At 37.0% G+C, this 17,010-nt stretch overlaps 1 protein-coding gene across 1 annotated transcript in view; it reads right to left on the reverse strand.

Moving 5' to 3' along the window:
- ASPM (assembly factor for spindle microtubules) overlaps window positions 1–17,010 on the reverse strand; it is a gene marked incomplete at its 5' end in the record, with an annotated part of 48,084 nt that overhangs the window by 11,867 nt on the left and 19,207 nt on the right. The window contains 7 exons of the mRNA XM_006155458.2: window positions 120–216; window positions 1,912–2,078; window positions 5,782–10,533; window positions 15,066–15,248; window positions 16,032–16,160; window positions 16,255–16,397; window positions 16,494–16,701. Coding sequence (XP_006155520.1) covers window positions 120–216; window positions 1,912–2,078; window positions 5,782–10,533; window positions 15,066–15,248; window positions 16,032–16,160; window positions 16,255–16,397; window positions 16,494–16,701 — 5,679 coding nt within the window. The remainder of the gene's footprint in view (window positions 1–119; window positions 217–1,911; window positions 2,079–5,781; window positions 10,534–15,065; window positions 15,249–16,031; window positions 16,161–16,254; window positions 16,398–16,493; window positions 16,702–17,010) is intronic.

Here is a 17,010-nt window from a genome sequence, read left to right on the forward strand (position 1 = left end):
GAATACAGTTTTAGTTGACTGCAATAGGTATGTGTAAAATAAAGACAGTTAAGTCTTGAAAATAACCCTTTTGTTGCCTAAAGTAGTTCTTTGCAAATGAGCTGGTTTTTTACACCTACTTTTGTCATTATGAAGTGCTCACGAGCTTGTCTTGCAGCAAGTGTAGCTCTCCACTTTCTCTGAATGACAATTGCTGATGCTCTCATATTCAAAAACCTAAAAAGCAGTTATTGAAAAGCAACTTCAAATTACTTAATTTATTCAATAAATATGTACTGCCCCATCCCACCCCCCCTTTCAGGAGAAAGAAAAACAAAGGCAATGACCCAATAAAAGAAAGTGGAAAAGTAAATTCATACCTAAGTTCTAGCACTCAGAATTTTACACATAAACACACACACATATTGACATAATGAAAAAAGAAGTTTTATAATTGGGAATAGTCTAGTGAATAAGAAATATGAAGTTCTACAATTCTAGTATGAGCAAGCATTTTGATATGATTGAAAAAATGAAACCCAGGGACCAGCAGTTGGCACTATGGCTATGTCGCTGGACTCCCATGTAGTCGACTGCGGTTTGAGTCCTGGACCCGGTGGTTTCAACTCACGCCGGACGCGTGTGTGTGTGTGTGTGCACAAAATCCCGAGAAGAGAATGGAGGAGAAGGGATTGTGGATCAACATAGCGATAACAGATAAAACTTGAAAATGTTTCTATATTACTAAACTTTGATCTGTGTATTAATTTAGAAAAATCAGCATGTATTGTTGCCATGTGTCTTAGAAAATAAGGCTGTCAAAGAGAAAAATTCAGCATTTCAATATGGGAAAGTTAAACAGTGATCCTCAATAGCTGATAGTAGTAGCCGTACTTTTTTGTCTTAAGCCTTGTTTCCCCCCATGGAATAGATTTAAGGACTCTTCTAACCCTCTGTGGACTCCTAAAATAGTCTTTTAAACCATCACAGAGAGCTGGCCCCATAGCCTATTGGTTAAAGGAGTCAGATCCCACATGGCTGATTGTAGATTAAATCCAAGCCCTACTGGCTTGAAGAACACACTGGGCACATGTACATGCATAGCCCAAATTCCATCAGGATGGAGAAATGGAAGAGAAGGCATTGTGGATGACCATGCCCCATTGGGTCTTGGCAAGTGCATGGACCCTCTGGCAATTAATAAAAAAAGTGGGGGGGATACCAGCAGGTGGTGTAATGGTTAAGGCACTGAACTCCCACATTAGTGACTGTGCTTCAAGTCCCAGACCTAGTGGCTTGAAAATCATGCTGGGCTTGAGTGTGTACATACCCAAAATCCCAGGAGGAAAATGAAGAAGGGACTGCATTGTGGCCATCTGCCCTAGAGGTGGTGATTTCTCATTCTCCTTCTCACTCTCTCTCTCTCTCTGCCTTTCCCTCACAAGTGCACACATCTTATGGCAAGAAAAGAAAACACACACACAGAAAAAAAAAAAAAAAAAAACTAAAAAGTCAACAAAGAACAAAGCACATCACTGATGCAGTAAGTCGTTGACTCTGGGAATTGGGAAAAATTCTTACATTGTGAAACTTAAAGAAAAAGTAGACAAACCGGTAACAGTTTCTGAAAACATGTTGTAAAAGCCAGAAATGATTCTGAGAGGAGAATGGAGAAGGGACTATGGCGTGGCCATCCCCTGTGGGGTGATTTCTTGCTTTATGTTGCTCTGTCTCTCTCTGGTGAGTACACATACCCTATAGCAAAAATCTCTCCTTTGAAAAAAAACAAAACGACCAAGAGATAAACACCAATAATACCACCATATAAATTAAGCACAGCAAATATTTAAAAATAAATACACAATGTAACATCATATTAGGACTTGGCTACCATACACACATATACTCTTCCAGGAAGCTATGCCACGTTACCGTGCTCTCTCCAATTTGGTACGGATGCAACCCTGAATAAATCTCACAGCTTGTAATACAGCTAGATATTCTTTGCGTGCTCTCCAACATCTATACCAGGCTTGAATTTTGCAGGCAGCTTTCACTTTAGATAAATACGTTTTGGCTTTATATCTCCTCCATACAGCCTATTAAACACATAAATATAACAAGTTTACAGTGAGTTGCCATTTTTTTTTGTAAATTTAGAGAGTATTAAAGACAATTAATATAAAGGAAATGCAGACAAAAATCAGTTGCAGAAATATAATCATAGCATATCTTGGACATGGGGAACCATCTAAGAACAGTGCCACAGACTATAGTGAACACCAAAAACACGTTTATCACACATATCCCTCACTGGCTGCCAACCCCACGTAACACAACCTTACCCAATGTTAAAAACTGTAAAATATGCATAATATGTAGAAAGCCAAATATGTACATTGTTCTTGCCACCTCAACCCACCTGGTAGAAGAGAAAGAAAACAAACATGCTGACATACTCCACTTCCTGTGGAGAAAGGGGAACTCTTCCCACACTATATCTTCTGGGTTGCATTAGCCAGGAGCAAAATCCTGAGCTCCTATTTATCACAGGCTACCAAATTTTCTTATCTGGACTACCTTGTGCCTGAATAAAGTTTTAAATAGCAGCTCCAATTTACTAATCACTGAGCACTATATGCCCTTACGGTACCATAGGCAGGTAACACTATCATCTGTAGTCTAGCGATGAAGGAATCAAGGCCCACAGTGCTCGTGTAACTTACTGACATCATACAGATTCATAAGTGCCAGAGCTACCCTGTTTAATATCTGTAAAAATCTTATGAAGTAAGATATTAAGACCTGTTTTACAAAAATAAAAACTGAGGATGAGAAAGCTTTGTTACCACATAGCTAGAAAGACTAAAGATATAAACCCAAGTCTATTTGGTTCCAAAAACTTCTACAACAAATACTGCAGTCACATTTTATATGAAGATTATGGTATTTTTTTTTTAAGTTTCATCTATTTTTATTTTACTTACTTCTTTCATGAGAGAAAAAGATTGAGATACACATACCCAAAAAGGTCTTCTCACCACGATCCACCCGTTATTCAGTTCCAGCCAGTACCTGTGCCCAGCAGGTACAGAAAGAGCACCAAACACACATCTGGGACCTCCCACTGAGTCCAGCATCACTGTATTACTGCCCACTACTGCTACTGGTCCTGGATTAGGTTCTAAATTCAGTTGATAAGGCAAGAACAATGTATGGCAGAAATCGCTCCTAGGATATCCTTAACTCCCCTAGAATATATTATATATGGTTTTTATGTAAACAAACTTAAATATTGACATATACACATACATAGTAAATCTTTTCATTTATTATAAATAAGAGTGTATTATATACATTTATGCTCTTTTATATATATAATAACGAACACAAATGTATTCAGCTATGTGAAGTATAAGCTAAAGATTCTCGAGCTCTGATGCTCATCAGAATCACGTGGGGAACTTTGAGAACTCCTAATACCTGCATTGCTTCCCACACCAACTAAATCAGACTGTCCAAAGGTGGGAGCCAGGCATTAGTACTTTTAAAAATTCCAGGTGATTCAAATGTGAAGTCAAGTTTGGGACCACTGGCATATGCCAAAAACTACATGTGCAAAATATGATTTTATATTTTAATTCTGTAAGAGGAAAAAGTTGAATTTTCACAGGATTATTATTTTAGCTTTTCTAATCATTTCAGCTGAAAGGAACCATAATTCAAATACATCCAATTAATTTCCTTCAATTCTGAACTTCTCGGTAGCTTTTGGAATTTGAACACTCCTTTCTTCCTTCCTTCCTTGATTCCTCATTTCTTAATACCATAATGTCTTAGGTTTTTGTTGTTGTTCCCTCTTAATACCCTGTGCTGGTTTCTCCTTTCTTTGTCCCGGAATCTCGATGTCCTTCAGGGCTCAAGTCCCAGGCCTCTACTTTCACCCATTCTGTAGGATCTTTCTAAGTGATTCCGTTACTCCCACAATTTCAAGTTATCCACCTATGCCAGTACTATACAATGTGCTCCTAAATGCCATACCATTCTCCTAAATCCAGACAGTCACCTGGCTTACTAGACATCTCAGCTGGGACTCTGCTAGGTACTTCAGACTTCATGCTCTCCTGGCTTCATCAGTTTCAAAATTTGCTCCCGTCTTTCTTCCCTACCTCAGGGAATGGTATATCTGTTGTTACTCAAGTCACAAATGCAGCCTGGTTCCTTGTTCATGCTCTACCTAATGCCAATTCCACCCTTCCAGTCAAACTAATTATTTTTTAAGAATTACTTACTTAATTTTATTTACCATTATTATTATTTTTTAAATTTGCTACAAGGCATGTATGCTCATGAGTGAAAAAGAAAGAGAGAGAGAGAGAAAGTGAGAGGGCAAGTCACCAGGTTCAAGATCAGAACCATGGTTGGCCATGTGGGAATCCATTGCTTCAACCACCATGCCACCTGCTGGCCCCTAAACTAATTCCCACAGGCACTAGCCTGCCATTATGCACTGTAACTATCTCTCACCTGACCTGCAGTCCTGACCCACAGCTTTCGGATGGGCTTCTGTGCTTCTGGTCTTGCTCCTTTTCATCTGCCACGAAATATGATTCTGATCTTCTCTTGCTTATTTCCTCTAGACCTTCTGTTGGTCTAGGGAATAAAAACTGAACGTCTATGTCTACAGCTCTCTACATTCTTACTGCATTGCCATATCACTTCTCATTGCTCTCTAGTTTTGGCTTTTTCCATGGTTATCTCCTGAAACAGGAATATTCCTCCCATACATTTTACCTGGCTGTTTCTAATTCATCCTTCAGTTTAACAGTTCAACTAAAATGTCACTTGCTTTGGGAAGCTATCTCTGGCCACTGATATTAGCATAGGGTCCCCTCTCTATGGTCTCAGCAACATCACTTCTTATTTTATATAATACAATTATATGAAATAAAATCATTTTACTTAATTAAGCTCTTTGAAGAGAGCATTCTAAGCTCCACACCAACCCATCAGGATACCAGTATATCATACCTAAGTTCAAATCCCAGGTTTGTGCAGGTAGAACAGAAATACTGGACGGGCCCAGATTCAGTTCATAGACTGGCCTCTTTCTGGGCAACACTGACAAGTTACTTAACCTTTTTCAGTGCCTCACATCTTAAGAGATAATATTCTATATTCCTTACATATTTGGAGAACAGATTAAAACAAAATAATATGAAAATGCTTTGGAAACCAAAATAACTTATCTCTCTAAAAAAAGTTGTCTCACTATTGAATGTCTTGCTATTGAGTTGTACAGAAAGTTATATAATGCATTTTTGCATAGAAAAATATGTCAAGACTTTTCTGATGACCTAATAATATAAGTAGCAGACTTATGGTTAACAGACTACTAGAGGGATAAAATGATCTTACTGGACCTAAATTACATCGAGTAACACTTCACCTTAGTTTATATTTTTCATTAAAAAAAATAGCTTTGCCAAACAGAGTTAACTCTCTTCTCAAAATTCCTCCAAGAGAGCTACAATGCACATCTATAGAATGCATCAACCATAAGGTAACCATGAGCAGAACAATCATAGTTTGGTGCTGTCTTGGCTGAATTATGGCTGGTCCCCTTTTTCTACTTTCAAAAACGCTCCACTTTGAAAGATAAATAATCCAAATATTATTATATAGTTGATCCAAGTAGTACTCTTTCATGAACTGCTTAAGTCCATTTTAAAAATTTTAAAACACGGTCCGAGAAAGACTAAAAAGTTTTATATTAAAAGGATATATTACATATACAAATACCTGAATTTTTATGGTGCTACTTTTAATTTTCTGAAATTTCCGTTTCTGTATAAATCCTCTCGTTCTAGCTTGAATCATGATAACGTTGCGTCTGATTTGTAAATACACCTGTCTTTGCTGTCGGGCAGACAGAAAGGCTCGGTGGTGATGTTGTAAAACCACCACTGCTTTTCTATACAGTAAAAATTGTTTTCTGGTTTGCCATGTCCTGAAGTAACGCTGTAAAGTGACAGCAGCTCTTCTCTGCTGGATGAACCTTCGTCGACACATGGCCATCTGAAGAAAGGACTGAATTTGTACGGCAGCACATTTCTGAGTTTCCAGTTTTCTTGTGACCATTTTCTGAAAAGCTTTTTGCCTTGTGACTGCAGCTGTACTTTGAGAATGATACTCTGCTTCCTGTGAACTGGCAAGTGAAGTTCTATTTCGAATCATAACACCCCCACTTTGAACAGTTTCATATTGGGTTTCAGTTCCGAGACAGGAGAATGCAGATTGGTTAGCAATGGCTGTTGTCTTTCCCTCAGATATGGTTTTCAATTTCTGTCGAACTTTCATGCCTCTAAAAGCAGCCTGAATGGTTCGTACAGATTTCTGAACCACTAAAAATTGTTTTCGTTCCCTTTTCACACTGGCATATGACCTATAATAATTCTGTATAATAGCAATTGCAGTTTTCTTTGCTCGATAGTCACCTTGGGCCCTGTGCATTCGGTAGAGTGACTGAATTAGTGTGGCAGCCAGGTGCATCTGCTGTATATGCCTTCGTGCCTTAAAGCCTCTGTAAGAAGCCTGTATACAAGTAGCTGCTTGGTTACGCATTGCTGCGCGTGCTCTGTATCTTCTTTGAATAGAAACTACTGTTGCTCTAAGGTGGAGATAATGCCTCCTCATTTGAAAGGTTTTGAAGTGCTTCTGAACAATAATGGCAGCCTGATGTTGTTTCTGAATGTGTTTGCTGATGTTCATGTCCTGAAAACCTGCCTGAGTAAAAGTTGCTGCTTTCTTAAGTTCACCGGGTTGAAGAGCTGTCTGTTTCTTTTTATTTTCTCTATATTTTTCTTGTATTACTTTTGCAGCCCACTGAAGCCTTTGGTAGAAATAGTAGTGCCTATACATTCTATAAGTGCTTTGTATTATGACAGCAGCTCTGTGTCTTTCCCTCAAAAGCTGTCTTGCTTTCATTCCTTTGTATGCAGACTGAATGACAATGGCAGAACGCCATCGTCTAATATAATTTTCTCTTTGCAATTTTGCAGCTCTATATGTCCGATAATGTCGCTGAATTAGAACTGAGGCCTGTTTCCAAGTCTGAAATGCCACGTATGTTCTGTGCATTCGGAAAGTAGCCTGAATGAGAACCGCGGCCCTTTGCATTTCTTGTAACTTCCTCTTTACTATCAGTCTTCGGTACGATGACTGAATCACAATGGCTGCCTTTCGTAACTGCAGGAACTGGTGCAACTGATGCTTGGCACAAATGGTGGCTCGGTATTTCCTCTGAACAGAAATAGCAGCTTCCTTGAGTGAGAGGAATCTTCTCCTCACCACTAATGATCTAAACCTACTCTGAATAAGGGTCGCAGAGGAATGCATCCTTTTCTGATGTCTTCTAGCTTTCATGCCCCTAAATGCAGCCTGCAGGATCACGGCTGAATGTCTTTGTTGGAGGTAATGCTGCCTCTGCAGTTTCGCGGCTCTGGTTGCTCGGTATCTCTGTTGGATCACGACTGAGGCCTGTTTCAAAGCCTGGTGTCTCACACGTGCTCTGTGCATTTTGAAAGTAGCCTGGATACAAGCAGCAGCCATGTGCATCTCTCGCATCTTCTTCCTTACTGTCCATCCTCTGTATAATGACTGGATTTTAATAATTGCCTTTCGTAACCAAAGGAACTGTCGTAAGTGATGTCTGGCATGAAGATTTGCACGATATTTTCTCTGAATCCAAACAACAGTTTTCCTGAGCGATAGGAATCTTCTTCTCATCATTAGCATTCTAAATCTTCTCTGAATAAGGGTTGCAGCTAGATGCATAATCTTCAAATGTCGTCTAACTTTCCAGCCCCTGAAACCAGCCTGAATGCGTATCACAGAATGCCTCAATTTGTTATACCTTTGAAACTGCATGTTTCTTTCCTTCAGTGCCCGATATCTTTGTTGTACTGTTTCTGTTACCCTTTTTAACTTATTAAAATATGCTTGTTGTTTGTGTCTTCTATAGTATGACTGAATGAGTGTGGCTGCAATCTGCATCTTTCTTAGACTCTGTCTAACTCTCGCTCCTCTAAAACTTGCCTGAAGAACATGGATGGCTTTCAAAATTGTCAGATACTTTTCACGCTGAACTCTACCTTGATAATATGCTCTATATCTTACTTGAATGACAATAGCCGCTGTTCTCATTTTATGGTATTTCACTCTTGACTGATGCATTTTAAATGTGGCTTTAATAAAAGTGGCTGCCATGTGCATGTGTTTAATATGTCTTCTTACTCTAATCCCTCTATAAACGGCTTGGATTTTAACTGCAGTCTTCTTTAAAGTAAGATATTCCTCATGTAGATGGCTTGCAATTGTAATACCTCTATACCATCTCTGAATTGTAATAGCTGAAGCTCTATACATTGCATATTTCTTTCTGGCTTTATAAGCTCTATATGTACACTGAATAGTGACTGCTGCTTTGTTGCAATCCTTTATTCTTTTTCTCACTTTCTTACCCCGATATGTGGACTGTAAAACTACTGCAGCTGCTTTTGTTTTCAGATATAATCGATGCTGTTTTCTTCCAGTACTGTAAGCCCTATAATACATTTGAATCAGAAGAGCAGCTTTTTTCATGGATTTCCACTTCTGTTGTTGCACGTACATCCTATAGTATGACTGAATGATGACAGCACACTTGTGTTGCCTTTGAATCTGTCTTCTCAGTGTCCTTCCCTTCCAGGCAGACTGAAGTATCAGGACTGCACGACGGAGTTCAAGATACTCCATACGTTGTTTCTTTCCTGCGGTCCATGCTCTCAGATGTTGTTGGATGACTATTACTGCTGTTTTTAACAATCTGAACTGTTTCTGGGCCCTGACCATCCTAAAACAAGACTGAATCTTCATTGCAGCTTGCTGTTCCCTTCTGATCTGTTTCCGAACTTTCCAGCCACGGTAGGCTGACTGGAGAGAAATCACAGCTGCTCTCATCTTCAAAAAATGTGTTCTTACATTATAAACAGTCTTGTATGCCCTGTACCATCTCTGAATCTTCACAGCAGACTGCAGCACAGACTGATATTTCACCCTTTTACTATGCCCCCTAAAGACAGCTTGAATTTTAAGTGCGGCTACAGATTGTCGTTTTATGAGTTGGCGCACTTTATAGCCTCTGTAAGCTGCTTGCAGACAAGTCGCTGCTCTTTTGACTTGCAAGAAGTTCTTCCTCTCGTAGACTCGTGCTTTGTATGCATGATAGTGTTTCTGGATGACAGCAGTTGCCTTATAAATTTTCAAGTAGTGCTGCCGCATCTTTCTCATTCTGAAATAAGACTGGAGTGAAACAGCAGCTTTTCTTTGCAAACTCATCTGCTTTCGGACCAGGAAGCCTCTAACCAAAGCTTGCAGCTTGATACAAGATTCCCGCATCTGTGTATATTCTTCTCTCTTTTGTGTAGCTATTTTTTGGGAACGGTACCATTGCTGGATAAACACTGCAGCTGTTCTTAAATGTAAATATTGTTTACGTGTTTGCTTCATCTTGACAATTGATTGCAATTTTATTGTAGCATTTTTCAGGCTCAGAAATTTCTTTCTGGAAATATAAGCACGATAATATGATTGAATCTTTACAACAGATGTGAGAATCCGAATAAATGTTTTCCTGGCTTTCATTCTTCTATATGCAGACTGTAAAACAATGACAGCAGAACGAGTTTTCTGATAAGATGCCAGAACTCTCCTGGCTGAAAGGTAAGCTCGGAAATGGGTCTGAATTACAAGTGCTGCTTCCTTCATCTTCTTATATTTCTGTAATTGTTGATGTTTTCTTATATGTGCCTGCATTTTGATAACAACCTTCTTGAGGTTTAAAAATTGCAGTCTGACTTGTCTCATCCTCCAATATGACTGAAGAACATGAGCAGCTCTAGCTCGTCTGTGTAAGTTACGAGCTTGCATTCTCCTATAAGCAGCCTGAAGCTGAAGGGCTGCAGCTCGTTTCTGCAAATACTTGGTGCGCTCCGTCTTCCCATTCAGATATGCTCTGAAGTACTTCTGAATAGTCAGTATACACTCTTTTTTTCTTTTATATAATTTTTGGGCTTGAAAACACCGAAATCTTCTCTGAATGGTAACAATACAAGATCTAATATACATATATTTCCTCAGTTCTTTGTGCATTCTATACCATGACTGTATGATAACAGCAGACTTTTCTTCTTTAGCGCGTTTCCTGAAATGCCATTCTCTGAAAGCTCTTTGTAATATTCTTGTAGCTTTTATTTGTAATAGCATCTTACATCGCTTCCATCTTCTGAACCTAGCCTGGATTACAAGGGTAGCTGATCTTAGCATTTCATATCTTTGTTGATCTTGTTTTCTTCTTAAATAAGCCCGCCAATATCTCTGAATTGTAACTGTTGCCCACAGATATCGTTTATAAGATGTGACAGCAATTATCATTCTTATTCTAGATTGCAGGATGATTGAGTAATGTTTCAACTTGAGAAATCTTTTTCTAGTGGAGTATCTTCTCCAATATCTCTGAAAAAGGTAAGAAAAGTCACGAGGTAAAATAGACATAACTTTCTATTCTTAGCACTTTTGAAAATACTTATTTTTCTAACATTTTGCATAAAAATTAACACATTAAATTAGAAAAACAATGAACTTTTGCTAGATATTATCTGTTTTGTTCGTAGATTAGTCTTTACATTGATACATCTGCAGCCAATTCAGAACTCTGTCTTAACCTAATTTTATTTTTATTGCTTTTGTATTTCAGACTTATAAGAAACACAAGAAGGTTTATGTTATATTAGAAGCAACTGTCAAAATAAAGCAATAGCATTCTTTGCTATTTACTGATTCTACGTAAATGTAGTACAAAGGAGACTCAGATTCAATTATGGTAGGGTAGGAATGCAAAATGGTACAGTCACTTTAGAAGATAGCTGGGCAGTTTCTTAGAAAGCTAGACATACCATTACCTCACAATCCAGAAATTCACACTCCCAGGTACCCACCCAAGAATTGAACACTATTTCCATACAAAAGCCTACACACAAATGTTTATAGCAGTTTTATTCATAATTGCCAAATAGTAAGAGAAATTAAGATATCCTTCAATAGATGAGTGAATAAAAAAACTATAGCATATCTGTACAATGGAATATTTTTCACCAGTAAAAATAGTGAGTTATCAAGCAAGAAAAAGATATAGAAGAACACTAAATGCATGCTAAGTAAAAGCCAGTCTGGAGCCAACAAGTGGCATAGAGGTTAAGGCGGGTAGATCCCACATAGTCAACTCTGCGGTTTGAGTCCTGGAATAAGTGGCTTGAAAATCATGATGGGCTTATATACATGTGTGGCCAAAATCTCAAGAGAAGAATAGAGAGGCGATTGCAACATGGCAATCTACCCTGGGGGGTGATTTCTCATTTTCCCTTTATCTGCTGAGCATGTGCCCTATAGCAAAAAAAAACTTAAAAAAAAAAAAAGACACTACATAAAGTTGGCATCATTAATGAGTTTTACTAAACTGTTAAAGAAACAATGTCAATTCTATACAATCTTGTCCAGAAAATATAAGAGAGAAGGAAAATTCCCGACTTATTTAATAAAGCCACAATTACCCTGAGCAAAACCAACAACATAGTACAAGAAAATAGACCAATATACCTCACAAACAAACGCAAAGCTCTTCAATGAAATATTAGAAAATAGAATTGAGTAATACTTAAGGAGAAAAACACATCATATAAGTAATACATAAGATGAAAAATACTGATTCTATTAGGCCATCAGGAAAGTCATGATGCATTTTTGCATAGAAAAACATGAAAAAATAAGTCATGACTTTTCCAACAACCCAATGTTTTTCTATGAAAAAAAATGCATCATACCTTTCCTAACAGGCCAATAGTAATGTACGTTTACTCCAAGATTTGAAATCAATAAATGCTTACAGTCCAGGGAAGAAAAAGCACATGGTACATTCACTGATGCAAAAAAGATGTTTGGTGAAATTCAAATCTATACATGATCAATTCTCAGTAAACCATAAAGCAGAAATATCTTCAGACCAATAATAGGTATCTACAAAATACCTACAGACTATACCACGCTAAATGTGAATATTAGACTGAGAACCAGGCACGGATGCTGCACCTGATCGCCTCGTATTCAATATTATACTGGAATGATTAGCCCGTGAAATAAAGGGAAGAGAAAAATAAATAAATAAATATATAAATATAAATACAAATATATATATATATGGATTGGAAAGGAAGAAAAGCATACAATATGACTATCTACGCAGAAAATCCCAAGGAATCTAAAACAGAAAACAAAAAATGAACATATAATCTAAGTGAGTTTATTACCAGTGTTTCAAGATTCAACATTAACATATAAAAATGAGCATGTCTTTAGAAAGCAAAGAAGGCTCAACTGTTGTGAGGCTACTGTGCAGTAACTGAGGCCACATAAGGAGGTTCCCAGCCTAATCTGAACAGGCCAGGCACAGTGGCATGTGTCTGTGGACATTGCTAACTGGAAGGCTGAGACAGAAGGATTGTGATGTGGCAAAACCCTGTCAAAAATACTTTTCTCTATCCTGCTCTGTCTCATAAAAAAGATCAAAGCAAAATTAAAATAAATTTTAAAAGCAATGAACAAACAGAAACTTAAATTAAAAAGCCACATCAGGCCAAATGGTGAGGCGGTGGTCAAAGTGGCTGGATCCCATATGGTTGATTGTATTATTCCAGTTCTAGACCTGGTGGCCCGAAAAAACACACTGGGTATTATATAGGTGTACCCAAAATCCTAAAAGAAACGAAGAAGAGATTGTGGCTTAACCAATCCCCATGGGGATGCCTTCTCATATTCCTTCTCTGCCTTTCCCCAGAAAAAAAATAAAAAAGTTCCTAAATAAATTAAATACTTAGGCATAAGTCTAACAAAAAGTTGATGAAAAAAAATCAAAGATCTGGGACCAGCAGGTGGCATGTTGATTAAAGTGCTGGACACTCCCACATGGCTGAAGGTAGTTCAAGTCCCAGACCTGGTGGCTTGCTTTCTCACTTTCCCTCTCTCTCTCTGTTGTTCAAATTAAAATAAATGAATGAATAATAGAAATAAATAAAATAATTCTTAAAAAAAATTAAAGTTCTAAATAAATAAAGAGATATACCATTTCCATGTACTGGAGCACTTAGCATAGTAAAGATGTCAGTTAAACTCCAAATATCTGTAGATGTAATGCAATTCTGATCAAAGTTTGACAGGAATTTTTAAATATATAGAAAAACTGAATGTAAGACTTATCTCCAGAAAGTCAAAAGAACAAGAATAGCCCACCCATTTGGAAAAAGTATAAAGTACGAAGAATCACTACACCCAGTTTTAGTATATGTGCTGCTAAAGTAACCATGATACAGCTTCCTATTTTAAGGCCTATGATAAAGTTACATTAATCAAAGCACTGTGGTTTTGGAGATGGTAACGACACATGTATCAGTGGAAAACAAACTCTACAAGTACACTAAATATGGCCAACTGATTTACGACAAAGATGACAAGGCATTTCAACAGAGGAAAAGAATATTCTTTTCAACAAATGGTATTAGAATAATTGGACATCTACATAAAAAAGTGAACCTTGACCTTGTGCCTTAGACAAAAATTAACACATAATACATCATAGGTCTAAATTAAAAATGGAAAACTGTAAGACTTAGAGAATACTTGGATATGACACTAAAAGCACAATCCACAAAAGAAGAAAAAAATGATAATCGGATTTCATCAAAATGAAACACTTTTGCTATGCTTAGATGGTATTTAAAATAAAAAGACAAGCTACAGTCTGGAAGAAGTCCTCTGCAAAACACTGAGAAAGAAGGCAGCCTTATCTTCTAGATACCCAGATTTCATGTAGAAACTATACTGCAAAGTCTCAAAGATAGACAAAAGAACCAATGAGATAGGAAAAAAGTTAGAAATAGAACCACATGAGGGGACCAGCAGTTAGTGTAATGGCTATGTCGCTAGACTACCATGTAGTCGACTGCGGTTCGAGTCCCGAACCCGATGGCTTAAACTCACGCCGGGCACGTGTGCGTGCGTGCCCAAGATCGCAAGAGGAGAATGGAGGAGAAGGGATTGTGGCGTGGTCATTCCCCCTGGGGGGTGATTTCTCGCTTTCTATCTCTCTGTCTCTGTTTGTCTGGCGAGCACACGTGCCCTATAGCAAAAACCTCTCCAAAAAAAAAAAAAAAAATAGAACCACATGAATAGGAATACTGACGTACGCTGAGGGTAGCACAATAAGGGGCAAAGGTGGTTGTTTCAGTTCATTATACTGAGACAACTGATTAGCACTACATAAAGAGAAAAATGATCCCAGAAGAAGTCATATGAAAAATGAATCTCAGGCAAGATCTATATGTGAAAGAATAACATCGAAGACTTAGAATATAATACAGGAGACTATCTTCAAGGCCTTGGGATAAGAAAACACTCCTTAAATGGTATGTAAAAGAGTACAAACCATAAAAAAAAATTAAGAACTTCTACTAATAAGACATAAAATGTTAAGTCACTTCCTGGCAAAAAATATTACAATACTCTTATTCAGCAAAGGTCTGAAAACCAGAATCTATAAAGATCTCTTATAAGTCTACATTAAGACAATAAAACTGAAAAAAAATTTAAAATATCTGAAGTAATACTTCACAATACAATTTAACATCAAAAATTAATTTATATGTAGGCTCACTGGGAAAGTTGTGATGCATTTTTACACAGAAAAATGTCATAACTTTCCCAACGACCTAATACATATAAGGAATATGTCTATTCTATGAAGTAGGTATGTCGCTTTTTTTTTTTACTAAAAATTATTTTGGTATTCCATAGCTAAATGTAAGCTCTATTTCACTTACATGCCAACTATTGATAAGTAGGCAAATATAAATATTGAAAACATTACGAAATTTTTTCCTTTTTCCTTAAAAAAATTATTAAGTTTTTTTAAATTCAAAAATTAGTACAGGATACTATACCTGAATAACAGATGCTGATTTATTTTGCACTTTTTCCAGTTTTTCCTTTAATTTTCTCTGTGCTAAGATTCTTCGCCAGTGTTTCTGAATGACCAGCACTGCATGAACCTCTTTTTTCAGTCGTCGTTTGGTTAGAAAATTGATTACAGCTGATTGAATAATTCTTGCAGCTTTGTCTCTTTCCTAAAAAAAAAAGTAGCAAATGTGAATTAAATATATAGCCACTTAAATTATTCTTTGTAAAATAGTCATCTATTAAACATTAATCAAATTGGTCTTAGAAATACTCCCTCTTCAGGCTTCTTGAACTCATCTTTGGAATATAAATACTTCTAGACAAGTGGAAATGGCTGATGGATAGGCATGCAGATATAATTGCATGACAAAACAAAAATGACTAAAGAAATACACTAGGATAAAAAATATAGGTATGTCAGACCCTCAGTAATGAATATAAAGGCAATTTGAAGGGTAAGGTGATGCTCTTTATTTCTAATAAAGGATAAAATGTACCTAGTTTCAGGGCAAGCTAAATAAACTTGCTCATTGAAATGTTAAATTAGACACTTGATGCCCAGGTCCAGGTAGTACTAGTTGAAGTCAAACTTATCACAGCATGAAAAAATTATAGGAAAACTCCTGCTTCCAATAGGAAGAAGGAAAGAGCTGAATCAAGCATCTCCAGTTTATCTCAAGTTTACAAAACAGATAAATTATTCCACTTCTCCTGAAGCTGACTAAATGGAAAGGTGGACAGAGGATGGAAGACAACTAGTGAAGAAAATATCAGCAAACAGGAAAGAATATCCATACCCCCCAAACCCAAAACACAAGCACAGAATCATTAAATTTATCCCTGCAACTTCATTATCTCTGTAAAATATAAAAAAAAATATTATCAAGAACCAATCAACTGCGACTTATTAAATACAATTCACACTATAGCATTTTAGTTTCTAAAAGTACCTGGTGGTATTTTAGGTACGTTTTTAGTTTATATTTTCTCCACATGGTTTGTATAAGTCGAGCAGCTCTTATTTCTTTGCGAAGATCCAAAAGCCTTGCACAAAGAAACGACAAATAGGTAATAACAACCTAAGAGAAAAGATGAAAACAAAAGGTTAACAGAGAAATAAAACTATCACCCTCTGAAATGCATTAGTTATTAAGAAACTCATCTTCTGCTTACCTTTTCATCTGGAATTGTATTTGACATGTCTGAATGATGAATCATAGCAGGTACTCCACCAAGGTCTCTTACTGCAGAGCTAATCAAATGAAAATTTTTCTTTTCATTTTCTAAGAGTTCTTTGTATAATCCTGAATTATTTTCTATAATGTAAGTGAAAGAGATAAAATTAGAATTATGTAGATGAAAATCAGATATGGCAAGGAAGTGAGAAAGATTATCAGTGAAAAGGGACGAACCATTTTCAGATGCTTTAAGAGACATATCCAGAGAACTATCATCGGATTCAGACGATGAATTTAACACCACGGAACCGGTCTGGGTGCACTCCACAGTCTGAGTAGTGCGCTGGCATATAGCGTCAAAAGGCACATAGCAAGGATGGTAGTGGTGGATCAGGTAACACAACACCCGGCCGTCAGAGAATGACACTGTGAAGTTCTCCACCTGATTGGAAATACCAGGAAAATACTTACTGTATTTAGATAGTAATACATAGTAATAGAGATATAATGGTATTGTAGTCTATTATTTTCTTTAATAGGTAAGCATATCTAGTAATTACTACTAGCACCTAGTAAAATACCATAAACATAGCCAAATTCTCAATTATAAAATACTAACCATGCCAAAAGTAGGATTCCATTATAACATTACTGTCCTGGGTTGGACAGTGTCCTTAAAAAATCGATGTTCTCTCTAGAACCTCAGAATATGACCATATTTGGTAACAGGGTCATTACAGATGTAACTAAG

Source organism: Tupaia chinensis, unplaced genomic scaffold (genome assembly GCF_000334495.1).
Source record: "Tupaia chinensis unplaced genomic scaffold, TupChi_1.0 Scaffold000453_1, whole genome shotgun sequence".
Taxonomy (NCBI): Eukaryota; Metazoa; Chordata; class Mammalia; order Scandentia; family Tupaiidae; genus Tupaia; species Tupaia belangeri.